Genomic DNA, 26,313 nt, shown 5'->3' on the forward strand with positions numbered 1-26,313 from the left:
CAAAGCCATCTACTGTGTCCTGCACATTGCCAAGCATCACAGTCCTGTGTAGCAGAAGATTATTAATGGCCCTCCACCCGCAGTGGATTTTCCAACTTCAAAATAACTTTCTACTGACTAGTAGCAATCCAGTGTTGCCAGTTTCCACAGTGTGATCACCACTCGCTTCATAACTGTCAGTGCAGCTCTCAGGGTGGTGTCCCTGTGTGGGATTGCTGGAGTGAGCTTGGCGCACAGATCCAGGAATGTGGCCTTGTGCACCCAAAAGTTCTGCAGCCACTGCTCATCATCCCAAACCTGCATGATGATGTGATCCTACCAGTCAGTGCTCATTTTTTGGGCCCAGAAGCGGCGTTCCACCATCTGCATCTGCTCTGTGAATTCTGCCAACAACCGTGATTTGGTTTGCGCTGTGTCCGACAGCAATCTGTCCTCCAAGAAATCGTCATGGTCTTGGGAGTTCTTCGTCTGTCAACATACAGCCACTCGGTCGATACATTGCTTGTGCAGGTTCATACTTGGCTCCATGCTTCTGTCAGAGATGGTGGACAGAAACAAGTCAAGCATGGGATTTTGGGAAACTGAAAATAGGCACAAAAATGATGGGCTAGAGATGATATTATGGAATAGATACCATTGCACTGTGGGAAGCTGACCTCTTGCTTCCAGTCATCCACATGTGACTTATTTATGCCCCACCATGCACTGCCAAACCTACCCAAAAGAAAGCACGCTGAATGGTGGTGGATTCCTCAGAGGGATAACTACTCATGGTGCAGTAACCTGTGCATTGATGCAAGCACTCCTGGTGAGTATGCACAGCACTGGTGCAAGGAGCCAAGTATGAACACACACAAGCAATGTATTAACTGTGGCGGCTGTATGCCCGTGTAACTTGCATCAGCAAACTTTGTAGTGTAGACATGGCCTAAGAATTAGGGATTACCACCGGCTCTTAAATTGTGGGGGATTATTCTGCCCTGGAATAGCAACTCACTAACTAAACAACGTATACGTTCAAGTGCACAACTGGTTTTCACTCTCTCTTGGGATAACGTAGTGATGGTGGTGTGACAGTGTCCTGAACAACAGGGACAGTTGGTGGTAAGGAATCATCTGGATCTGGCATGGAATCAACTTGATCTGGTACCAATGTTTTTTTCCATCAAGTCATCAAAATTAGGAGTTGTAATGGAAGGAGGTTCCAATTGGAGGAAGAGAAAGTCCAACTGGAGCATCCCCAGACTCTGGTACTAGTTGAGGCAGCAACTGGTCCACATGTCATTCCCAAAAACAAACAAAGCCCACATTGGAAAGCTCTACCACAAATGAAACAGTTCCCATGCATTTTACAAGTTCTCCAGATTCCCATTTTGCTCCACAGCCATAGTTGCGAGTCCACACTAAGATTCTGACTTGAAAAGAACGATGACAAGTTTCACATTGTCAAACAAATTGCACAGCTTGGGATTTGGCTACAGACGAGGCAGTAAAAGACGTAGCAGGTCCCAACAGGTACACAAAGATAGCTTTAAGAAAAGCATTGCAGGTCACTCCTGGGCAGTTGCATGTTGTGTGTTCCTATGGACAACCAAGAAATTGTCCAATTTTTGCTGATGATTTAGAATAGACTTTTTAGCTTTTAAGGCATGCTTAAGTGAGTGTATGAAGCGTTTGATGAGTCAGTTTGTAGCAGGATGGTCAGGCACTGAGCGTATATGCTGAATTCCATTTGAGGCTAGGAACCTCTGAAATCATTCAGAACAGAATTGAGGTCCATTTTCACTCACCAACTGTAACAGTAAATCAAACTAGCTAAACAAGGTACAAAGACATCCAATGGTCTTGTTAGCTATAGTAAAAGTAATTCTAAAAATTTCTGGCCACTTTGAATGGGCTTCAACTATGACCAAAACCATAAAATCCAAAGGTCCAGCAAAATCCACATGAATACATGTTCCCAGAATCAGGCCACAACCCAGTGTGTAGATGAGCTGGTCCAAGATCATGCTGAATTTGCTGACACCTAGTACAGGATTTTGCCTTCATCTCAATGTCTTGGTTGTTCCCCAGCCACCGGACTGGACTCCGAGCTATGGCATTCATTCATACAATGACTAAATGACTGTCTTGAAGAGCTTCCAAAACCTTAGCTTGAAGTGATTTCAGAATGATCACTCGCATTCCCCATAAAACGCAACCATGATTCACAGATAATTCACAATTGTGTAAAGTAGCGATTCTTTTGATCCAACGCTGTACCTCGTAGTACCGTCCCCTTCGCAAGAGAAAGCACATCATCCTTAGTGGTTTCTTTGTTGATATCTGTGCTAGCGATGGGTAACCTATCCATCAAATTCAGCTAGAACAGTTCACCTGAAGTGTCTTTGGATTGATGAGAAGTTGGGCTTGGCAGGTGTGACAGCCCATCAGCATTGCCATGCTTAGTCCTTTTATGAAATTGAATAGTATAGGAATGAGCTGACAATAGCAATGCCCTTCATTGCACACAAGTAGCAGCTAATGACAGAATTCCGTGATGTGGTCCAAAACCTGAAAGTAACGGGCAACGATCCATCTGGGGATTGGTCCTGCTTTAAGCATCTGGGGATTGGTCCTGCTTTGAGTAGGGGGTTGGACTAGATGACCTCCTGAGGTCCCTGCCAACCCTAATATTCTATAATTCTATGATCTCCAAGATAATATGCCAACAATACCGATAGGTATGGAATGTCCAAATTCCAAAGATAATCAAAGAGATGCCATCACTGACTCCAGCTCTGATTGGAGATCCGACTGCCATTTCTGACCCAGATGCTATCTCTGACTCCAGGTTCTGATAATACGTGTAGTGTAAGGTCTTGGTCAGTGTCACGAGAGCTCTTATCTTTTCCCACATTATGAAATTCTGACTTCTATAATTTCTTATGTTTAGTCCCCAGAGGTGTCTTTTTGGATATATGGTTACCCGTGTTGCTGGACATTAAACTGTGTGACAGGACACGGTGACGTGTCCTTTCTTCTGGCATTTTCCGCAAATAACCTGATGCGCCCAGCAATCCTTCTCAGAGCACGTAGTTTGCTCACAATGGTCACATGGAAATTCCTTATGTTCCCGTGGTCCTCTGTCTTGCTGATGCCGGAGGTGAACTTCTTGGTTCACACTAAATTTCAGAGAATCCTCTGTGGTCTCCATTGCAACTGCTACTTTAACAGCCTTCTTGAATGTAAGCACTGATACAGTCAATACCTTCTTCTGGACCTGGTCATTGGGTAATCCAGAGACTAACTGGCTGTGCAGGGCATCACTTAATGTTTGTCCGAACTGACGATACTCTTACAAATTCCTTAAACTGGCAACAAACTGTGCTACCAACTCTCTTCTTCCCTGATGTTGCTGATGAATCTGATATCGTTCTGCTATCATCGATGGAATAGGAGAAAAATGTCCCTGCATCACTGCACTAAGTGTGGCATACATGGCAGATCCAAGGATTATAGGTGCTGAAAAAAAATGGTGGGTGCTTGGCACCCACTGGCAGCCCATCAGAACCTCCCCCTCCCCCAATGCCTCCCGCCAGTTATGGATCAGCTGTACCGCGGCATGCAGGAGGTGCTGAGGGGAGGCATGAGGACAGGGCATGCTCAGGAGAGGGGGTGGAAATTGGAGGAAGAAGTGGGGTCGGGGTGGAGCAGAGGTGGAATGAGGCAGGGTGGGGCCTTGGGGGAAGGGGTGGAGTGGGGGCATGGCCTGGTTCCCCCCCCCCGCCTGACACATTAGAAAGTCAGCACTTATGCCAGCAGTCCACGTGCCTTTGGACCCATCACTGACAGCAAGGCTGAAACTCGCTGTCTGTCTGCAACTGTGCAGCAGGTTACCAATTGCGGAAAACGTTGCAGGTAAACCACCCATGATTCGCAGGCGCCGTTGAACTCCCCAACACTGCCCACAAACGGTGCCATTTCACTGCTGTCCTGCTGGACTTCACGCCTCCTGGACGCCTTTTCCACGGGGAATTGTTTTGTTATGGCCCCATCCGTGATCCATCACACGCTGCTGGCTGTGTGCTTCCACACTCCTTTGGTTGTACGTGGGCTCTCTCTGCTGGCTATAGGCCCTCAATGCAGGCTAAGCCGTGTGCAGGCCTGCCGGCTCGCATGATATCAATCAATCTGTCTGCCTGCTTACGGGGCACCGCTCTGTTTGAACAGTTCTGGAAGTAACTGCACAACCCTTCTCTGCCATTCTCTCTTTATTTCCCTACGTCTCCTTCTCTAGCTGGCTGGTTCCTGCTGTTCCAGGACAGCCTGTACCTCTAGGTGAAGTGAATCCCCTTTTTATAGCATTATTTGCTTACTTGTTCAGCTTCTTGGTCAGGCAGTGGGAGCACTGGACACTCATGGGATAGGATGGCCAGGACTAGGGTGACCAGACAGCAAGTATGAAAAAATCAGGACGGGGGGGGGGTGGTGTAATAGGATCCTATAAGAAAAAGACCCAAAAATCAGGACTGTCCCTATAAAAATCGGGACATCTGGTCACCTAGCCAGGTGCTCAGTCCAGTCGAAGAGAGGACCTGACAGTGTCTGGTCAGATCTACTGATCAGACACCCAATGTCTGGTTACTGTGGGTGGGGGAGGTACTGGATCATCATCCGTGCCAGCCCCTACTCAGCCAGGGCCACCTCCTACCTGCGTCAGGCGGCTGCAGCTCCCAATCCCGGCTGTGCCGATGAGAGTCCCTCCTGACCTGGGGGAGTGGAAGAGCAGCAAGTGACAGGGGAAGAAGGGGGAAATAGGAGCGAACGGGGGCAGAGCCTTGGGGAAGGAAGCATGGCAGGGGTGGGACCTCAGGGGGAAGAGGCAGGAGAGGGGAGGTTCCGGCACTCCTGCTGGAGTGTCCAGTTTTTAAATATTACCAAGTTGGCAATCCTAGCGTGGGATAGAAATTCCATGTCGTCAAATGTTCTATTTCTGGAGCCAGTCAGACAGACAGACTCAGACAGAGGGAGCTGATGTCTGCTGCGCTCGCTTTTATTGCTCTGGCTGCAAAACTGAAAGTACCCTGAAAGTGAGGCTTTGGCACAGAACCCCCTGCACATTTCAAGGGACAGGACATCACAAGAGCCAGTAGAAACTTTTCAATCAAAACATTTTCTTGATGAAACAGAAATTTTAGCAAATAAAGTCCATTTCATGGAACATTTTTGGTTTTTATGAAAACAGAGGGAAAAAACTGACTTTTTTTTAAGCAACTAACAAAATTTGCAGATTTTTTCCCCCCAAAACCTGAACATTTTAAAAAATTGCAGAAAAAAAAATTCCTCAGTAGTTTTCGTTCTGTTGCTATAACATATCCAAGTCTGCATTTGACATGTTCACAATTGATTCCACCATTAGCAAGCTGGGCTTTTTGCATATTCTGTATTTTGGAATTAAAAATCTATGAACAAACTATTTTGACTAAAATGAGTATAAAAACATGGTTATCGCCTACAAGGTACTATTACAATGCATTGCAAATTCATGAAATGAGAGTGTATCTTTACTCTCTCGGCATTCCATGATGGGACATTTAACCTATATTTCATGCTCTAATTAATTACAATAACATGTGATTTAAATTCCAGATTTACAAACTATTAAACAAGAGAAAATAAGTAATTGAAATAGCTCAATTAACACCACACACAATTATAGAAAAAAGTCTCTAATAAGATCATTAAAACACAGATTTTATGATAGAGAATTTCTGATGTCTCTTTTTAAGAATGTCTCTTTCTTTGCAGCGTTTTGTGAATCCCTTCAATTTCTTGGTATTCCTCCTGTAGGTCTGCAAAAAAGAAAAGCGGATTAAAACATGGTTCGTTTTCTTTCTTCTGAACAAGAATTGTCTATTTCCCTTTATTATGTACTGAGGAAAGTGTTCTAATCTCCCACACAAACGAAGGAAAACAAGGGTTACCATTTTATGTATATAAGTATTTTGCTGGATCGGGACTTTAATACCTCATACACTCAGAATTTAAGGCCAGAAGGAACCATCATGATCATCTAGTCTGACCTGCACATCGCAGGCTACAGAACCACTCCTGTGATAGACCCCTCAGCTCTGGCTGAGTTACTGACATCCTCAAATCATGGTTTAAAGACTTCAAGTTACAGAGAATCCATCATTTTACTCTTGTTCAAACCAGCAAGAAACCTGTGCTGCAGAGGAAGGTGAAACCCCCCAGGATCTCTGCCAATCTGACCTGGGGGAAAATTCGTTTCTGACCCCAAATACAGCGATCAGTTAGTTCCTGAGAATGTGGGCAAGACCCGTGAGCCAGACACTTGGGAAAGAATTCTCTGTAGTGACTCAGAGCCCTTCCCCTCTAGTGTCCCGCTGCCGGCCATTGGGGATATTTGCCAATAGCAGTTGTGGATGGGCCATATGCCTGTGTAGACAACGCCCACTCTTATTAATCCGTTTACTCCTGAGTTAATCGTACTTAGCACCCACCTAGGGCTTTTCATCCATAGAGCTCAAAGTACTTTGGAAAGGTGGGTAAAGTCTCATTCCCATTTTACAGATGGGGAAACAGAGCAAGTCAGTAATTTACCCAAGGCCACACAGAAGGATGCAGTAAAACCACCAACAGAGCAGATGGCCTTGTGGTTAAAGCACTGCCCTAGCACTCAGGAACTGTGGGTTTGACTCCTACCTCTGTCAGTATCCCTTTGAGCCCTTGGGTAAGTTCTTTATTCCAGCCCCACAGCCACTCAAGTCAATAGAAATCGCTGTGAGTATCTAAGCTGTATGTGGGGAGGTCTCTGGTTGGGTGGGCCAGGGTCCAAGGTGGCCATGCAATTCTCCCTGCTCCATCTGCAGCTCCTCCATGACTGTTGTATAAGGAAGGTATTGGGGGAAGGGGGTCATAGCCCTCCTGCTTCTTGAAAGTGGCCAGGCCCTGCCCATGCACTTTTCACCGGGGCGGACCCCACCCCCTTTCCCTCTGTAATAAATGAAGTGGGGAGGGTAGCTCCCTTTTATGAACACCCAGCCAGCCAGCTAGCTATAAAGTCCCTCTTGGTGGCTGTTCTCTGCTTGCTTTACCTGTAAAGGGTTAACAAATTTCCCCAGGTAAAGGAAAAGGAGTGGGCACCTGACCAAGTGAGCCAATGGGAGACTAAAACCTAGAAGCTAGAAGCAATTATTTGGATAGGGAATGTTTAGTTAGACACAATCCGGTTTATTTCTTATTTTGGCTTGTGGATCTCCTCTACCCCCTGATGCTTTTGTTTGCTTGCAACCTTTAAGCTGAACCCCCAAGAAAGCTAGTTTGGGGGCTTGAGTTTTGGAATTGCTCTTTTAAAAATCTAGCAAAAGCCCAAGTTCCAGATGTATTTTCTTCCTTTTAGTTTTTAATAAAATTTACCTTTTTTAAGAACAGGACTGGATTTCTGGTGTCCTAACAGGTTTGTGCCTATGCTGTTTGATTAGCTGGTGGCAACAGCTAATTTCATTTGTTTTCTTTCTCAGCTCTTCCTCGCGGGGATGAGGGATGAAGGGCTTGAGGGCACTCACAGGGGGGCATTCCCATGTGCTCCTTCCTGGGCTCAAGGGTTTTTTTTTGCATTTGGGTGGTGGCAGCATTTACCAAGCCAAGGTCAGAGAGAAGTTGTAACCTTTGGAGTGTAATACAAGCCTGGAGAGGCCAGCATTAATTTTTAAAATCCTTGCAGGCCCCCACCTTCTGCACTCAAAGTGCCAGAGTGGGGATAAAGCCTTGACACCCTTCTCTTCCCTCCAAGGCCCCATCCCATGGCCGGGCTAATGTGGAGCCCAGTCAAGGAGCCCGGACAGTTGTAGGACCCACGGCAGACTCTCGACCTGCCTGGGGTGTGGGGTGAGAACAGCCCCCGCCCGTGTTCCTGCCCCCTGGGCTCCCTGCCCAGCGCAGGGCAGGTGGAGGTGGAGTGTCTGCAACAGCTGCTCACGGCTGCCCGCATGGCTCTGTCCCTGACCCGGCTCCAGCCTTGGGCAGCTGTGGGGAGCCGCAGACCCTCCACCTTCCCTGGGTGGGGGACTCAGGAGGCAGGGACACAGGCAGGGGACTGCTTTCGGCCCCCAGGCCTAGCTCCATCTTCCAGCTTGGCCGGGGGCAGGGTCTCTGGGGGAACAGGAGAGGTTGCGGGGGAAGGGGCCTTGGGGGGGAAGAGGCCTTCCCACACCCTTGGGAAGGCTCTAACACTCTTGACTGGGGCCACTGAATCTGCATAAAAAGCAGCTCCTGCCCTCACAGGGACCTTCTGCATTAGACCCCTTTTTAAGGAGGGAGGGTGGAGTAGCGACGTTCCAGCCCCACTGAGCCATCCAGCCCTTGCTGGAAGGTCGTTCCTGCTTCCCCCCACACTGCAGCTCCACGTACTAAGGCAGTGGACTTTTCCTCATACACACAGGCCAGTTCACCTGTGTGTCATGTCAGGGCCTGGTTCGGCCGCTGCCCCGTGTAGGAAAGCCTGCACGAGGGCGAACGTGCCTCTAGTAGCATTTCATACACCGGGGACAGAGAGGGATCTGACTGCAGCCACGCCCATACTCAGGAAGAGATTTCAGACTTTTACCTGGCAGCTTCTCGGTGAGTTCTTCCCGGTGAGACAAGGCGAGTTTGAGCATGGTGGAGATGTCTGTCTGCAACTTTGTCACAATGTAGTCCTGCAGCAAACACATTGCACAGCATGTGAGCATGGAAGTGACCTCACAGCAACTCAATCCTAACAGTCAGCTCATCCAGGGGAGAAGGAACCAGAGTCTGCACCATCTGGTGCAGCACCAGCTAAATAGTCTGTGACGTTCTAACCACAATCAACCACTCCTGTGCAATGCCACCAACCAGTCATGCAGATACCACCTAGGACATCATGTGAAGATTGTGGGGCTGCACAGGTGTAATATGGGACTTGTTTGCCCTGCAGAGCTTTTATTGCTGGTTATGATGGGCAGGATGGAAAGAGCCCACCTTGACCCTCAGATCCCAAGGGGAATTTACAGAACTGGCAGGTGGCTTGTAAACAGAGAACATTTCATCTGGAGTGACAGTACAAATGATGCTCACCATGTCATTTTTACAGTCACTTTTCAGAGTAGAACCATCTATTAAGGTTTCATCTGAGAAAGCCGAACACAGTGAACTGCATGAAACTCAATATGTCTATGCATATCTAATTATATATATATGGGAAGTTTATAAAAATCTATATAAAACAGAACTAGGAATTGTAGAAAACTGATAAGGGAAGCAAAAGAATAAAAAGCAATATCTATGGTCAGCAGAGTTAAGGAAAATAAGAAGTTTTTACAATATATTAGGAACAAATAATCCTAATAATGGCATTCTTCATTATTGTCCATTATCAAACGGATATATGGTATTTGACCATTACTAGATGGAAAAGATAAAATTATCAATAATAATTCAGAAAAGGCAATAGTGTTCAATAAATATCAGGTAACTAGCCAAAGACTCAGAAAGTAATAGCAAAATGTTTTTTAAGTACATCATAAGCAGGAAGCCTGCAAAACAACCAGTGGGGCCACTGGATGATCGAGATGCTAAAGGAGCGCTCAAGGACGATAAGACCATTGTGAAGAAACTAAATTAATTCTTTGTATTGGTCTTCATGGCTGAGGATAGGAGGGAGATTCCCAAACCTGAGCCATTCTTTTTAGGTGACAAATCTGAGGAACTGTCCCAGATTGATAAACTAAACAGTAATAAGTCAGCAGGACCAGGTGGTATTCACCCAAGAGTTCTGAAGGAACTCAAATGTGAAATTGCAGAACTACTAACTGTAGTTTGTAACCTATCATTTAAATCAGCTTCTGTACCAAATGACTGGAGGATAACTAATATGACTCCAATTTTTAAAAATGGCTCCAGAGGTGATCCCAGCAATTATAGACCAGTAAGCCTGACTTCAGTACTGGAGAAGTGGTTGAACCTACTGTAAAGAACAGCACTGTCAGACATATAGATGAACATAATTTGTTGGAGAAAGTCAACATGGTTTCCTTTTGTAAAGGGAAATCATACCTCACCAATCTACCAGAATTCTTTGAGGGGGTCAACAAGCATGCGGATAAGGGGGATCCAGTGGATCCAGTGTACTTTCAGAAAGCCTTTGATAAGGCCTCTCACCAAAGGCTCTTAAGCAAAGTAAACAGTCTTGGGATAAGAGGGAAGGTCTTCTCATGGACTGTTAACTAGTTAAAAGATAGGAAAACAAAGGGTAGGAATAAATGGTCAGTTTTCAGAATGGAGGGAGGTAAATAGTAGTGTTCCCCAGGGGTCTGTTCTTGGACCAGTCCTATTCAACGTATTCATAAATGACCTGGAAAAAGGCGTAAACAGTGAGGTGGCAAAATTTGCAGATGATACAAAGCTACTCAAGATTGCAGTCTGCTTAGGACTTAACTAAGAGCTACAAAGGGATCTCACAAAACTGGGTTACTGGGCAACAAAATGGCAGATGAAATTCAATGTTGATAAATGCAAAGTAGTGCACGTTGGACTACATAATTCCAACTATACGTATAAATAATGTAGTCTAAATTAGCTGTTACCACTCAAGAAAGATCTTGGAGTCACTGTGGATAGTCTTCTGAATTCATCCACTCAATGTGCAGCGGCAGTCAAAAAAGTGAACAGAATGTTGGGAATCATTATGAAAGGGATAGATAATAACACAGAAAATACCATATTGCCTCTACATAAATCCATGGTATGCCCACATAGAATCATAAAATCATAGACTTTAAGGTGAGAAGGGACCATTACAGGGCTGGCGCTTCCATTTAGGCGACCCAGGCAGTCACCTAGGGCGCCAGGATTTGGGGGAGGCGGCATTTTGCCGGGAAGGCGGCAGGCGGCTCCGGTGGACCTCCCGCAGGCGTGCCTGCGGAGGGTCCGCTGGTCCCACGGCTCCAGTGGAGCATGCGCAGCCGCGGGACTGGCGGGGAAATGGGTAGAGCCGGCCCTGCGCCTAGGGCGCCAAAAACCCTGGCACCGCCCCTAGACCATTATGATCATCTAGTCTGACCTCCTGCACAATGCAGGCCACAGAATCTCACCCACCCACTCCTGTACCAAACCTGTGTCTGAGCCATTGAAGTCCTCAAATCATGGTTTCAAGACTTCAAGGTGCAGAGAATCTTCCAGCAAGTGACCCATGCCCCACACTGCAGAGGAAGGCGAAACCCCCCCCCCCCCCCAGGGCTTCTGCCAATCTGCCCTGGAGGAAAATTCCTTTCCAACCCCAAATATGGCGATCAGCTAAACCCTGAGCATGTGGGCAAGACTCACCAGCCAGCACCCAGGAAAGAATTCCCTGTAGTAACTCAGATCCCACCCATCTAACATCCCATCATAGGCTATTGGCCATATTTACCGCTAATAGTCAAAGACCAATTAATTGTCAAAATTAGGTTATCCCATTATATCATCCCCTCCATAAACGTATCAAGCTCAGGGCCTGGCTACACTTGCAGATGTAGAGAGCTGTGAGTTAAATCAGCCTTCGGAGAGCGCAGTAGGGAAAGTGCTGCAGTCTGTCCACATTGACAGCTGCAAGCGCACTGGCGTGGCCACATTTGCGGCACTTGCAGTGGCATTGGGAGCAGTGCATTATGGGTAGCTATCCCGACATGCAAGTGGCTGCAACGTGCTTTTCAAATGGGGGGGGGGAATGGAGTGTGACAGGGAGTGTGTTGTGTGTATGTGGGGGGAGAGAGGTGGGGTTTTGGGGGGCTGAGAGCATGTCAGCGTGCTTCCCCCCACCTCTCTCTCACACACACAGTATTCCACACTAATGGTTTCTTTGTCTCAGTGTGGATAAGAAGCCGTCTTGAATACTGAGTGCAGATGTGGTCGCTCCATCTCAAAAAATATATATTGGACTTGGAAAAGGTTCAGAAACGGGCAACAAAAATGATTAGGGTATGGAATGGCTGCCAAATGAGGAGGGATTAATAAGACTGGGACTTTTCAGCTTGGAAAAGAGATGACTAAGGAGGGATATGATAGAGGTCTATAAAATCATGACTGGTGTGGAGAAAGTAAATAAGGAAGTGATATTTACTCCTTCTCATAATAAAAGAACTAGGGGCCACCAAATGAAATTAATAGGCAGCAACTTTAAAAACAAAAAAAAAGGAGGCATTTTTTTTCACACAATGCACAGTCAACCTGTGGAACTCGTTGCCAGAGGATGCTGTGAAGGCAAAGACATTAAGAGGGTTCAAAAAAGAACTAGATAAATTCATGGACGATAGATCCATCAGTGGCTATTAGCCAGGATGGGCAGGGATGGTGTCCCTAGCCTCTGTTTGCAAGAGGCTGGGAGTGGGGTGACAGGGGATGGCTCACTTGATGATTCTCTGTTCTGTTCATTCCCTCTGGGGCACCTGGCATTGGCCACTGTTGGAAGACAGGACACTGGGCTAGATGGACCTTTGTTCTGACCCAGTGTGGCCGTTCTTATATTTCTGTTCTGTATTTAGGGAAAAACTCATGGTCTGCTCATTGTGACGGGATCCCCAGGGTACAAGCTGGAACTATGTGACCGCTGTGCTCTCTTAGCCATCCAGACAGGGCTCTCTCACACAATGCTATGCCAGTGACCAGCAGCCAACCCCTCCAGGCACTGGGATCACTCAGCTATCAGGAGGTTGTCATAAATAAACAGATCAGGGTTAAGGTCTCTTTTACCTGGAAAGGGTTAACAAGCTCAGTAACCTGAGGAACACCTGACCAGAGGACCAATCAAGGGACAGGATAATTTCAAATCTCTGTGGAGGGAAGCTTTGTCTGTGTCCTTTGTTGGATTGTTCGTTCTCTCTTTGGATCTAAGAGAGGCCAGACATGTCTCCAAGTTCTCCTGGAGTAGTTCCTACTATCCAATAGTAAGTATTAATTAGAAAGGCGGATTAGTCTTATAATTTGATTTCTACATTTGCAATTGTGTGTCTGCTAAAGGAAATTCTTTATTTCTGTTTGCTGTTACTTTGCTTTTACTGAAAAAGAAAGGGGGAGGGGGAATTCTCTCCAGGTTTATAGGTTAGACTCTGTGTATTGTTCCATCCTGGTATTACAGAGATAGTGTACTTTCTTTTTGTTCTTTTAATAAATTCTTTTCTTTTCTTTGGACTTGGTTAATTCCTTCTCTTGTGGAAATTCAGGGGAAGGGGAGGGGGGAAGAGTGAGTTCCTCCTGGGTTTGATTCAAGGAGTTTGAATCAGGTATCTCTCCTAAGCACTAGGAGAGGGGAGGAGGGAAATGGTTTGTTTCCCTTTGTGTTGAGATTCAGGTTTGAATCTGTGTTCCCCAGGGAAAGTTTTGGGGGAACAGGCAGTGTGTCAGACACTTAAAAAACTGACTGGTGGCAGTGTACCAAATCTAAACTAGGATTTTAGTTTAGAGGAGTCCATGCAGGTCCCCATCTTGTGAACCCAAAAGCTCCAAGTGGGGAATAAACCTATGACAGAGGTAAAGACCCATGCCCAGCTAAATTGCATGAAGACTCTCCAAGCCACTCATGAATACACAGAGAGAAGCACCAGTCCATCGCCCCAGCCCACAGCCTTGCACCTCAGAAATGTATCATCTTATACTGCTCAAGGCTTCCTCGGCCAGTGCAATTAGTTTAATTAGTTCGCCACTCCGACAAAATGGCAGTGGACATATAACTGCCCTTGGTAATCTGAGCTGAGATTCCCTAAGCACTTCAACCAAAAACACACAGTTTAAGTAAAATATAAAACACATTTATTAACTACAGAAAGATAGATTTTAAGTGATTATAAGTAGCAGGAAGAGAAATCAAAGTTGGTTACCTAAGAAATAAAAATAGAAACGCAGTCTAAACTTAAACTGTCTAAGTAAGATTTGATTCAAGCCATCTCTCACCCCAACAAACGTTACATGTAGCTTACAGCTCCTCAATATGCAGACTAGACTCCCTTCCAGCCTGGGACCAACCTCCCCAGGTCAAAGTCTTTGTCTTTCAGACAAAGGTGTTGAGATGGGGAGGGGGAGAGAGGTGGTGATGTCACTGTCCTTCTTTTATAGTTTCTTCCAGCAGCGAGAAAGATCCTTGCTGTGCCATGGGGTCAGGCAGCCCCCATTGGACAGGTAGTTTCCCATTGCGCACGTGCTCTCTCTGAGAAGTCTCTCGGAGAGTGTATTCCCTTTAATGGGCCATCAGCACATGTCTGGCTGGTCCTTTGCTGCCACTGAAAGGCTGGCTGTGGGCGTCTCCCAACCTCACAACATATTCAGTAATACATACAGCAATACTTCATAACTTCACATACAATGATAGCACATGCGATTCAACAGGACATTAAGGATCAAAAGATGAAGACATTTAAATGATACCTCACAAGGCAGGCTTTGTACAAAACATATCAATCACATGACAGTAATGAATATGGGGGTTCCAGGGTGCTACTTTGAGGTACAGAGTGTCACACACATACCATACAATGATGATAACACAATTTCCATGCCATTAGTATCTCGGGACAATGTTAAACAGCAGCTTCTAAAATTAGGGCTTGTCTACACTACAGGACTATTTCGAATCTACTTAAGTCGAATTTGTGGATTCGACCTTAATAAGTCGAATTTGTATATCCATACTAAATACACAAATTCGAACTTCTGAGTCCACATTCACGGGGCCAGCTTCGACTTTGGAAGCGGTGCACTGTGGGAAGCTATCCCACAGTTCCCGCACTCCCCGCTGCCCATTGGAATTGTGGGATTTCCCCCCAATGCATGCTGGGGGGAAAAATGTGTCGTCATTGAACCGTCAATCCCGCCCTCCCTCTCTTCCTTGAAAGCGCCGGCGGGAAATCTGTTCGCGCCCTTCTCTGGTCGGTTACAGCGCGGACGCCACAGCACTGCGAGCATGGAGCCCGCTGCGATCATCGCTGCACTTATGGCCGTTGTCAACTCCTCGCACGTTATCGTCCACCTCTTCCACAGTCAGATGCTGAGAAACCGGGCGAGGAGGCTCCGGCAGCACGGTGAGGAGAGTGGCGCAGACCTCTCACAAAGCAGGGTACGCCGGGCAGTGGAGATCATGGTGGCAATGGGTCAAGTTCATGGTGTGGAACGGCGATTCTGGGCCCGGGAAACAAGCACAGACTGGTGGGACCACATAGTGCTGCAGGTCTGGGATGACACAGAGTGGCTGCGAAACTTCAGGATGCGTAAGGGCACTTTCCTTGAACTGTGTGACTTGCTGTCCCCTGCCCTGAAGCGCCAGGACACAAGGATGCGAGCAGCCCTGACTGTGCAGAAGCGAGTGGCCATAGCCCTCTGGAAACTTGCCACGCCAGACAGCTACCGGTCAGTAGCGAACCACTTTGGCGTGGGCAAATCTACCGTGGGGATTGCTGTCATTCAAGTAGCCCACGCAATCGTTGAGCAACTGCTCTCAAAGGTAGTGACTGTCGGAAATGTCCAGGTCATCATAGATGGCTTCGCCGCGATGGGATTCCCAAACTGCGGTGGGGCTATAGATGGGACTCACATCCCTATCCTGGCACCAGCCCACCAGGCCAGCGAGTACATTAACCGAAAGGGCTACTTTTCAATGGTGCTGCAAGCTGTGGTGGACCATAGGGGACGTTTTACCAACATCAACGTCGGGTGGGCGGGCAAGGTTCATGACGCGCGTGTTCAGGAACTCTGGTCTGTTTAGACGCCTCCAGGCAGGCACTTTCTTCCCGGACCACAAAATAACGGTTGGGGATGTGCAGATGCCTACAGTGCTCCTCGGGGACCCGGCCTACCCGCTAATGCCCTGGCTCATGAAGCCCTATACAGGCGCCTTGGACACTGAAAAGGAACTCTTCAACTACCGGCTGAGCAAGTGCAGAATGGTGGTGGAGTGTGCTTTCGGACGTCTCAAGGGGAGATGGCGGAGCTTACTGACTCGCTCTGACATCAGCGAAAAGAATATCCCCGTAGTTATTGCTGCTTGCTGTGTGCTCCACAATCTCTGTGAGAGCAAGGGCGAGACCTTTTTGGCCGCTTGGGAGGTTGAGGCAAATCGCCTGGCTGCTGTTTACGATCAGCCAGACACCCGTGCTGAGAGAATATCCCAGCGGGAAGCGATATGCATCAGGGAGGCTTTGAAAGCGAGTTTCCTCGCAGAGCAGGGTAACCTGTGACTGTCCACTTGATTTTAAGAGAGCCTGATCATAAACCAAGTTTTCCCCACTTCCCAAGGACGTTTTAAAACTAAGGACATGTTTTAGTAATTAATAATAAATCTTTCGTTGACTTTGCATTTCTGTTTCTTCGTTGAAACATGGAAGCATTCTGTGCTGGTTAAGGTGTGCACTGATGGGTGGGTTTGCAGGAAGGGGCGAGGGGTGCCGTCCTTGGATAGGGGTTACCATGACGGCTGTGGGTTTGGGCGTTGGAAGGGGTGAGGGGTGTGGGGGAAGGGTGAGTATCTGCCCCTGGATGAGGTCTCTTTTTGGGGCTCGGGGCACCGGGGAGGATCGTGACTACGGTCCAAATGCATGTGAAGGGAAGCCTGCCTTTACATTCGGGGATGTCAGGCACCAGGACCCTACACATCAAGGAAAGACCCGGGGCAGCATACACCACACAGACTGTCCCTGGTGCCTAGTGACTGCAGTCTGTGTGTGCCCTGCAGTTGACCCTGCCCCCAAGTCTGTACCCTGGTAATGTGGGCTATGCACTGCAATTAAAAATCCCCCCCCACACACACAAAGTCTTCTGACACGAGAAACGTGACGGAAACAGAGAGTAACAGCAAACCGCTTTTAATAATGTTATACACAGTGGGGGGTTGAAACTTGGATTTGGGACTGGGTGATCCTGTAAGGGAAGAACTTCTACAGATTTACAGCGCGAGAGGTGTCTTGTACATTAGCGCTCTGCTGCGGTGCAGTGACAGTTCTCACGGCCCCTACCGCCCCTCCTTCTTGTCACTTTGGGTGAGGGGGGGACAGGACTTCCTGGCGTTGGAGGGCGGTTGCAGATGCACTGCAGGGGGGCTCTCTCCTCCTGCCTGCGGTCTTGCAGAACATCTACAAGGCGCCGGAGCGTGTCCGTTTGCTCCCTCATTAGACCAAGCAGCGTTTGAGTCGCCTGCTGGTCTTCCTGCCGCCACCTATCCTCCCGTTCCAGGTGTGTGCGATGCTGCTGACACAGGCTCTCCCTCGACTGTCTCTGCTCTGCCGCCTCCGCTCTGGAGCTGGCCATCAGTTCCTGGAACATGTCGTCCCTTGTCTTTTTCTTTCGGCGTCTAATCTGAGCCAGCCTCTGCGAGGGGGATGGCGGGGCAGTCCGTGAAGGAGCCGAAGCTGTGTGATGCGAAAAAGTAGGTGATTTCCTTGAACAAATACATGTTTGCCAACAGTGTGACGTTATTGATATAAATGGGGACCATATAGAACATGGGTTGCAACCAAGGTCCTGTAGTGGCACCAAATCCTAAGTAAAGGGGGTCATATAAGGTGTCTAAGACCAGGTTCTGGGTTGCTGATTATAATTATGCTGTCTATATGTCTGTATCATTTTTAGTTGAAGTTATGAATGTTGGCTCTATGCTGTCTGTATTTCAAGTTTGTGCTGTGCTTCTGGGGGAAGCCTCCCAGACAAGCTGGTGTTAGCTCTGCCTAGCCTGTTTGATGGCCCATTAAGGACCATTAAGGACACAATGGACCCATGGAGAGAAGGCAGACACGCCTTGTGACTCAGCAAAGTATGCAGGGACTGGCCCATGTGACTCCAGGCTCCATCTTGCTGTAAATTTCCACAGTGAAGACAAAGAGATTCTTACACCTGGAAAAGCCTATATAAGGCTGATGCTTCATCTCCATCTTGTCTTCAATCCTGCTTCTGACCTCTGGAAGGACTGTGCTACAAACTGAAGCTCTGAACAAAGGACTGATGACCCATCCCAGTGGGGGATGCATTCCAGAGACTCAATTTGAACCTGCAGTTTACTCCAGCACTGCTGCAAGCCTGAACTAAGAACTTTGCCATTACTGTATGTAATTAATTCCATTTAACCAATTCTACCTCTCATTTCCACCTTTTTCCCTTTGTAAATAAACCTTTAGATTTTAGATTCTAAAGGATTGGCAACAGCGTGATTTGTGGGTAAGATCTGATGTGTATATTGACCTGGGTCTGGGGCTTGGTCCTTTGGGATCGAGGGAACCGTTTTCTTTTATTGGGGTGTTGGTTTTCATAACCATTCATCCCCAGGACGAGTGCACTGGTGGTGATGCTGGGAGACTGGAGTGTCTAAGGAAATTGCTTGTGTGACTTGTGGTTAGCCAGTGGGGTGAGACCAAAGTCCTTTTTGTCTGGCTGGTTTGGTTGGCCTTAGAGGTGGAAAAACCCCAGCCTAGGGCTGTGACTGCCCTGTTTGAGCAATTGGTCCTGATTTGGCACTTTCAGTTGGGTCCCGCCAGAATCGCTCCGTCACAGTGGCGTAGTCGTGCTTGGATCCACAGAACCAGGTCAATTAAGCTTTGGGTCAGAACCCCACGCTATCCAAATTTTAACTTTGGGATTGAGAGTTTGGTTGGTTAAAGATCAGTGACCATGAGACAGAAAGCATCAGGAAAAGCAAGGAAACTGCAAGCCTTGAGAGACAGCCTGCAGTTTGATTATGAGCAAGAACTGGCAGAAATTCGAATGGAGAAAGAGGCTGATGAGAGAAAGAAAGAAGTTGCTAAGAGAGAAGAAAAAGCTCGTAAGAGGCGTCTGGAGCTGCTGGCTTCTGAGGAGAAAACTCGACAGATGCAACAGGAGACGGCTAGACTCCAACTCCAAGTCAAAAAAGCAATGGAAGAACAGCAGAGACTGTATCCTCTTGAAAGTCCAGTTTGTAACAATGTTGGTATGTTGTATAACTCTGAGCAGTTGTCTGGGGGTAACCAAATGTACCCCAACAATGCCACCTTTTATGTCAATGCTGTTACTGTGGGTTCAGTAGGGGGTGGCCCCATAAATTGTGCCAGTGCTATGGATGGGAATGGTAATGGAAAATTCATAGAGTGTGTGAAAGTCAATGGTAAAAGCTGTTTAGGGCAAATTATGGCTTCTAACATCACTCTTGTTAAAGCAGATCTGGTCAAAGAGGAAGATTATTTACCAAATCAGAGTGTGAATGTTGTGATCCTCTGTGAGTTTACTGTCCGTGTGCCTTTAGCCAGAATCCACCTTGAGTGGAATGGGGCTCAGCATGAAGTGATAGCTGGCGTCAGGAAGTTATTGCCTAAAGATCTTTTAATTGGGGAAACTGTTAAAGCTTTGTTCAGTCCAGGTAGCCAGTCACAGGAGAGGAATAATCTTAAACCTGTGTCTATTGTGAGCAATGATTTGCCTGAGGAGGGTTGCTCCAAAGGTTTGTCTGTGCAAAAAAGCAGTGTGTCTGGGAATGAAATTTCTGAATGTCTGTCTAATGTTTCAGAAGTAAATCTGGAGTTAGATCAAGAGCAGAAAGATCTCATTGGGGAGGAAAATGTATCTCAGGTTAAATCCCTAACTGAGGAAGGAGTGGGTAAATTTGTAATGGGTAATGAATTGGTGGCTAGTGCAGCTTGTAGAAGTAAACCTGAAACGGGTAACTGTGATTTGCTAAAAGTAGCTCAGTGTAGTGAAAAGAGCAGCAGCTTATCTGTTGGGAGAGGCAATGTGCCTGGTAGGGAAAGTTTGGAGGAGCCTAGGCAGCCTTGTGAGCTGATGGCTTTGTCTAATCAGCAGTTTGGGAAGGGAGGGATAGTGGAAAATGAGTGTCCATATCCCTTACCTGTTTCCTGTGTGGAGAAATGTGACAGTGGAGGGAATGTGCCTGTCTCTGTCAGGATATTGACTTGCCTATGAAGGAAGCTACCCCAGTCTCCAAGCAGTTGTCTGTGAACAGCCCTGTGTGCTGGGACAAGGGAAGTGAAATCCCAAGCTGTGTGTCTGGTGAAGGAGAATGTGTCTCCGGCTCTTCTGTGTCTGTGGAGCAAACAGAAGGGGCCTTTCAGCCTGTGATGGTTGAGGGTGATTCAGTTGTCTCGGAGTTGGTTGTAAATACAGCTAAAGCCCAAGAAGGGAATAGTCCTGAGTTTGTGTCTGCTGGGGAGAATGGCACTGTGACTAGGTTGCATCCAGTTAGTGTCATAGCAAAATCCCAGAGAACAGACAATTCTGGTGCTTGTAGTTTGCCAGTTGCTAATGTGTGGTTGGAAAAGGGTGCAGCAACTCTGTCTGATCAGGGAGATACCCTAGCCAAGGCACAAGGAGAGCATGAAAGTGATTTAAGTGTGTTACTTACTGACAGTTTGACGACTTGTAGCAAGAAGGAAAAGATTCCTGAACTTGTTCATGGCCAAGGGAAGGAGACTGCTTCTGACCTGTTATCTAGAAAGTCTGTAGGTGTGCCTAAAAGGGGATTGTGTAGAAATCCGCCTGTGGGGCCTGAAGTGAGTCTAAGTGTAGGTGAGACCCAGAAAGCGGCTGTGGTTGCTCAGGGAAGTGTTCCTGTAAAGCAAGCCCTAGGTGGAGAGGGGAAGGGCAGAATTTCTGTGAGGGGTGAATTGCTGCTTAGAGAAGCTCCTAGGGAAAGGAATCCTCATGGTAGCCTGTGCAAGCAGTTTACTGCAACTGAAGGGTGTAAAAGTGATTTAATCAGGGAAGTTTCAGTTCCTAACAGCCAGAAATTTTCTGTTGTGAATGGATCCACTGACTTTCCTTTTGAAAGATCCAGTGTGGGCAGCTTTGAAAAGGTCTCAGGTGGAGTAGAAGCTGTTAAGGAAGTTGAGCAGCCCTATAACCACCTGGCTGTGTGTAGCCAGCTTGTTGGGGAGACAATGCTGTTGGGACAGGAATGTCTCCATGCTGAATCGGTAAGTGAGCAGTCTGTGCTTCAGGGTCTGAGGACAGATTCAGTTACTGGTTTTTCAGAGCAGAACAGTTTTATGGCTGAATGCTTGAGGAGGCAGGGGAGAGCAAGCCAGCTCTCACCCTCAGACTCTTTGGATTTGTGTGGTATCTCTGTTAGACAAAGTCCAGCCGTGGAATCCATAGCAGCTAAGAAGTTAAAAGCTAGTGTCTGTGTTGATGCGAATTACTTGGCTGGCAGGGAGAAGAAAGACTTGCTAATAGCTGTTAGCACAGAGGGCCCACCCCATCAGCCAGTGAATTCTGTTAAGCAAGAGAAGTCAGGGTTTAATCCTGCAGGACAAGAAGGAAAGAGAAGACTGAATTTTGCAAAGGGAAGCCACAGGTTAACCCTAAAAGGCCCAAACTCCAATGGTATTGAGCCAAGGGTGTGGCATGACAAACATGTTTGTAGATGGACACTTGCAATCAACTTGTTGTTATTGCTAATGCTAACTGTAACAATGTATAATGTGCCTAATCTTTTGGAAAATCCCTTGAACATGTTGAAAGGAATACATGAAAACACACTTTATGTTAAAGGGCCTTGCTATACTGATGTTTCACAGTTAATGCCTGTAAACAGTGTTGGAACTTTTCACAGGGGAAAATACATTCCAGACCTGATGTGCTGTATGAAAGGGGAAACTGAGGCACACTACCATATTGCGTTCATGGCTAAATGCCAAAAGTCCTGTACTATGAACAACATCAATATCTACATTGGTTTAATGTTAATTGGGTTCAAAACATTGGCCAAAGCTGGTATGGATAAAGTAGCTGTTTTCTTTAGCTCTTGGCAAGATCACCTGAAATATACAGGAACCATGCTGCAAAAGCTAACCAAGTTATACCTTAAGTTTGTAAAGAGATCCATTCATGTTATTGAACAGGACTTTGATAAACCATTTCGGTTATACACTGGTACGGCCTCTAGCCCAACACTAGCTGTAGTGAGACAGACCCAAGGAAAGGGGGCTCTTGGGATGCAGTCTGCGATGTTTTGTCATCCCTTCCTGCATCAATTTTGCGTTGGGGGTGTGACGTTATTGATATAAATGGGGACCATATAGAACATGGGTTGCAACCAAGGTCCTGTAGTGGCACCAAATCCTAAGTAAAGGGGGTCATATAAGGTGTCTAAGACCAGGTTCTGGGTTGCTGATTATAATTATGCTGTCTATATGTCTGTATCATTTTTAGTTGAAGTTATGAATGTTGGCTCTATGCTGTCTGTATTTCAAGTTTGTGCTGTGCTTCTGGGGGAAGCCTCCCAGACAAGCTGGTGTTAGCTCTGCCTAGCCTGTTTGATGGCCCATTAAGGACCATTAAGGACACAATGGACCCATGGAGAGAAGGCAGACACGCCTTGTGACTCAGCAAAGTATGCAGGGACTGGCCCATGTGACTCCAGGCTCCATCTTGCTGTAAATTTCCACAGTGAAGACAAAGAGATTCTTACACCTGGAAAAGCCTATATAAGGCTGATGCTTCATCTCCATCTTGTCTTCAATCCTGCTTCTGACCTCTGGAAGGACTGTGCTACAAACTGAAGCTCTGAACAAAGGACTGATGACCCATCCCAGTGGGGGATGCATTCCAGAGACTCAATTTGAACCTGCAGTTTACTCCAGCACTGCTGCAAGCCTGAACTAAGAACTTTGCCATTACTGTATGTAATTAATTCCATTTAACCAATTCTACCTCTCATTTCCACCTTTTTCCCTTTGTAAATAAACCTTTAGATTTTAGATTCTAAAGGATTGGCAACAGCGTGATTTGTGGGTAAGGTCTGATGTGTATATTGACCTGGGTCTGGGGCTTGGTCCTTTGGGATCGAGGGAACCGTTTTCTTTTATTGGGGTGTTGGTTTTCATAACCATTCATCCCCAGGACGAGTGCACTGGTGGTGATGCTGGGAGACTGGAGTGTCTAAGGAAATTGCTTGTGTGACTTGTGGTTAGCCAGTGGGGTGAGACCAAAGTCCTTTTTGTCTGGCTGGTTTGGTTGGCCTTAGAGGTGGAAAAACCCCAGCCTAGGGCTGTGACTGCCCTGTTTGAGCAATTGGTCCTGATTTGGCACTTTCAGTTGGGTCCCGCCAGAATCGCTCCGTCACAAACAGTAAACACAGTCTAGTCATTTTCAGTTAAGAAGACCAAACAGGGAACCAAGTCTCAGGAGATCTCGGAACTAGTCCGAGATTTCGGACTACGCTCTCATTGGCGGCGCGATTGCACTGGATAGCGCACAAGCGAGGAGAGACAGCTGCATCCCTCTTGCACAAAGTCCTGGTAAGCCTTACAGTACAGACTGCTTATCAGATAGTGCTTAGCTGTGCTCTCCTGCTGGAGGCAATGTGCAAAGCAGAAAAGATGAGCGTTATGCGGCATCTCCCGCCAGTGACCGCGAAAGACCCCTGTATGCTTTTCCTCTGAGTCCTGGAACACGTGGCTGTTAAGCGAGGGTCATTCTTATGCAAAGTAAAACTCTGTTAAGCGAGGGTCATTCTTATGCAAAGTAAAACTCTGTTAAGCGAGGGTCATTCTTATGCAAAGTAAAAGTCTACCATGCACAATAGTAACAGTACACTAATTCCACTAATTAGATGCAGCACTTCCACAACGACATCACCCTGAGGCGTGTCAGGCGCACACAGAGAGAGCGGATGTTAATAGAAGCCCTGCACAGACCAGGACCCTACGCTGCCATGCTCGTAGAGGCGATGGTCCCCCTCTACCTGAGGATGGCATGGCGCGGAAGAGTGTGCTTCAACGGAGCACCCAATAAAGCACCTCTCCCAAGAAACCTCTTGCTGAGGCTTTTCCAGCTGCTCTCTGAGAGCTTTTTTGAAATATCCCCAGAGGACTATTGCTCCATTGCTGTTTGTGTAGACCTGCTGTTTGTTTAGTTTCATATTTAAAAATGTTTATATAGTATTTCTATTTTTTATATAAATCCCTGTTTCTTAAAAAAATAAATGTTTCCCTGTTTGTAGCACTTACCGCCTGATCCTTCCCCTGATTCCGAGTCCTGGTTAACGGGCGGGGACGGTTGGTAGGGGATCTCTGTGAGGGTGATGAAGAGATCCTGGCTGTCAGGGAAAGCGGGAGTGGGTTCGATGTCGCCTGCGCCGTCCTCTAAAGACCCTTCCTCATCTTCCCCATCGGCGAACAGGGAGGGGGAACTGTCCCGGTACACTATTCCGTCCTCGGAGTCCACCGTCACTGGTGGGGCACTGGTGGCAGACCCACCTAGAATGGCATGCAGTGCCTCGTAGAAGCGGCATGTCTGGGGCTGGGCTCCGGAGCGTCCGTTTGCCGCTCTGACTTTTTGATACCCTTGTCTTAGGTCCTTCACTTTCACGCGGCACTGCATCGCATCCCGGCTGTATCCTTTGTCTTTCATGGCTTTAGAGACCTTCTCGAAGGTCTTCGCGTTCCGCTTGTTGGAGCGCAGCTCCGAGAGCACAGACTCCTCGCCCCACACAGCGATCAGATCCTGGACTTCCCGGTCAGTCCATGCTGGGGACCTCTTTCTATTCTGGGATTGCCCGGACTCCTCTGCTGGAGAGCTCTGCATCGTTGCAGGTGCTGCGGAGCTCGCCCCGATGTGCAACCAGAACGTCAGATTCAAACCGCCCAGACAGGAAAATGAATTCAAATTTTCGCGGGTCATTTCCTGTGTGGCTGGCCAGAGAATCCAAGCTCGGACTGCTGTCCAGAGCGTCAACAGAGTGGTGCACTGTGGGATAGCTCCCGGAGCTGCTAAGTTCGATTAGCATCCACACCAAGCCTAATTCGAGCTAGCAAGTGCGAATTTAGCGTTACTCCACCTGCCGGGGTGGAGTACCAAATTCGAACTAAAGAGCCCTCTAGTTCGAATTAAATGGCTTCCTGGTGTGGACGGTTGAGCGGTTAGTTCGAATTAACGCTGATAAATTCGAATTAAAGTCCTAGTGTAGACCAGGCCTTAGACATTTATAAATCAGCAGGTCTAGATAACTTGCATCCAAAAGTATAAAAAGAGCTGGCCAAGGAACTCACTGAACAATTAGTGTCAATTTTCAATGAGTCTTGGAACACTGGGGAAGTTCCAGAAGATTGGATGAAAGCTAATGTTGTGCCAATATTTAAAAAGGTTAAACAGGATGATCTGAGTAATTATAGGTCTGTCAGTCTGACGTCGATCCTTGGCAAGATAATGGAGTGGCTAATACAATCAACCCATGGGTGTCAAACAATTACAACCCTTATTTTATAAGGACCACATCTTGAAATATTTTTTTTTCCCTAAACCCCTGCTGCTGGGTTCCAAACAACCCCAAAACGTGCTAATCTCATAATCAGAAGCAAAGTCCCCATGGACTAGAACACACCAATTCAAAGCAGCACCAGATCCTGCCAGAACAGTCGCAAAATCTGCAGACATATCTCCAGTGTTATGATGATCAATCCCCCCGCCCCCCAGCACACTTTTCAAGATCCAGGGGTCCTACACATGCCTATCACAACACATGATGTACCTCATCCAGTGCATCAAATACCCCAACAACCACCATGTGGGTAAAGCCAGATAATCACTACACCCTTCAATGAACTCACTCAGAAAAATGATAAGAGACAAAAACACCCTGTCACCAGTGGGGGAACACTTTTCACTAAGCGATCACTCCATATCTGAGAGTCCTGTGGCACCTTTAAGACTAACAGATGTATTGGAGCATAAGCTTACGTGGGTGAATACCCACTTCGTCAGACATACCCATGAAAGCTTATGCTCCAATACATGTTAGGCTTAAAGGTACCACAGGACTCTCTGTTGCTTTTTACAGATCCAGACTAACACGGCTACCCCTCTGATACTTGAGTCCATATCTGATCTCTCAGTCCTCTTCCTCAAAGACAACCTGCACAACACACTCAAAAGACAAGCCTGGATCCTTAAATACATAACTCTGTCAGACACCAAAAGTCAGAGACACTGGATTTACGGTTTATTGCAACAATCTGTAACCTACTAACCCTCTTTTGTCCTATGACTGCAGAGGTGTTAGCTGCCCACTTCATTTAAAGTGGTGCCCCATGTTAAACCCTTAGGCTTAACCATCAGTATCGCCTTGTATTTATTTGTGATGCACTAGTTACCTTTTCTAGACCTGAAGTAGAGCTCTGTGAAGCTTGAAAGCTTGTCTCTCTCACCAACAGAAGCTGGTCCAATAGAACATACTACCTCACCCACCTTGTCTATATCAGGGGACAATATTTACAATGTCACCAGAACTGTTTGCATCTCCCAGTTGCTTCTTGTAACATCTAGGCAGTAGCTCTGCTCAGTACAATT

General features: G+C 47.0%; 1 protein-coding gene across 1 annotated transcript in view; it reads right to left on the minus strand.

Annotated features, from left to right (window-relative positions):
• Nucleotides 1-5,288: 5,288 nt before the first annotated feature.
• The window catches only part of LOC123367552 (nuclear GTPase SLIP-GC-like), an 82,759-nt gene continuing 61,734 nt past the window's right edge, over nucleotides 5,289-26,313 (minus strand). The window contains exons 18-19 of the mRNA XM_045011870.1: nucleotides 8,612-8,702; nucleotides 5,289-5,834 (exon numbers count right to left, since the gene is read on the minus strand). Of these exons, the coding sequence (XP_044867805.1) occupies nucleotides 5,767-5,834; nucleotides 8,612-8,702 (159 nt within the window). The 3' untranslated portion in view covers nucleotides 5,289-5,766. The remainder of the gene's footprint in view (nucleotides 5,835-8,611; nucleotides 8,703-26,313) is intronic.

Source organism: Mauremys mutica, chromosome 3 (genome assembly GCF_020497125.1).
Source record: "Mauremys mutica isolate MM-2020 ecotype Southern chromosome 3, ASM2049712v1, whole genome shotgun sequence".
NCBI lineage: Eukaryota > Metazoa > Chordata > Testudines > Geoemydidae > Mauremys > Mauremys mutica.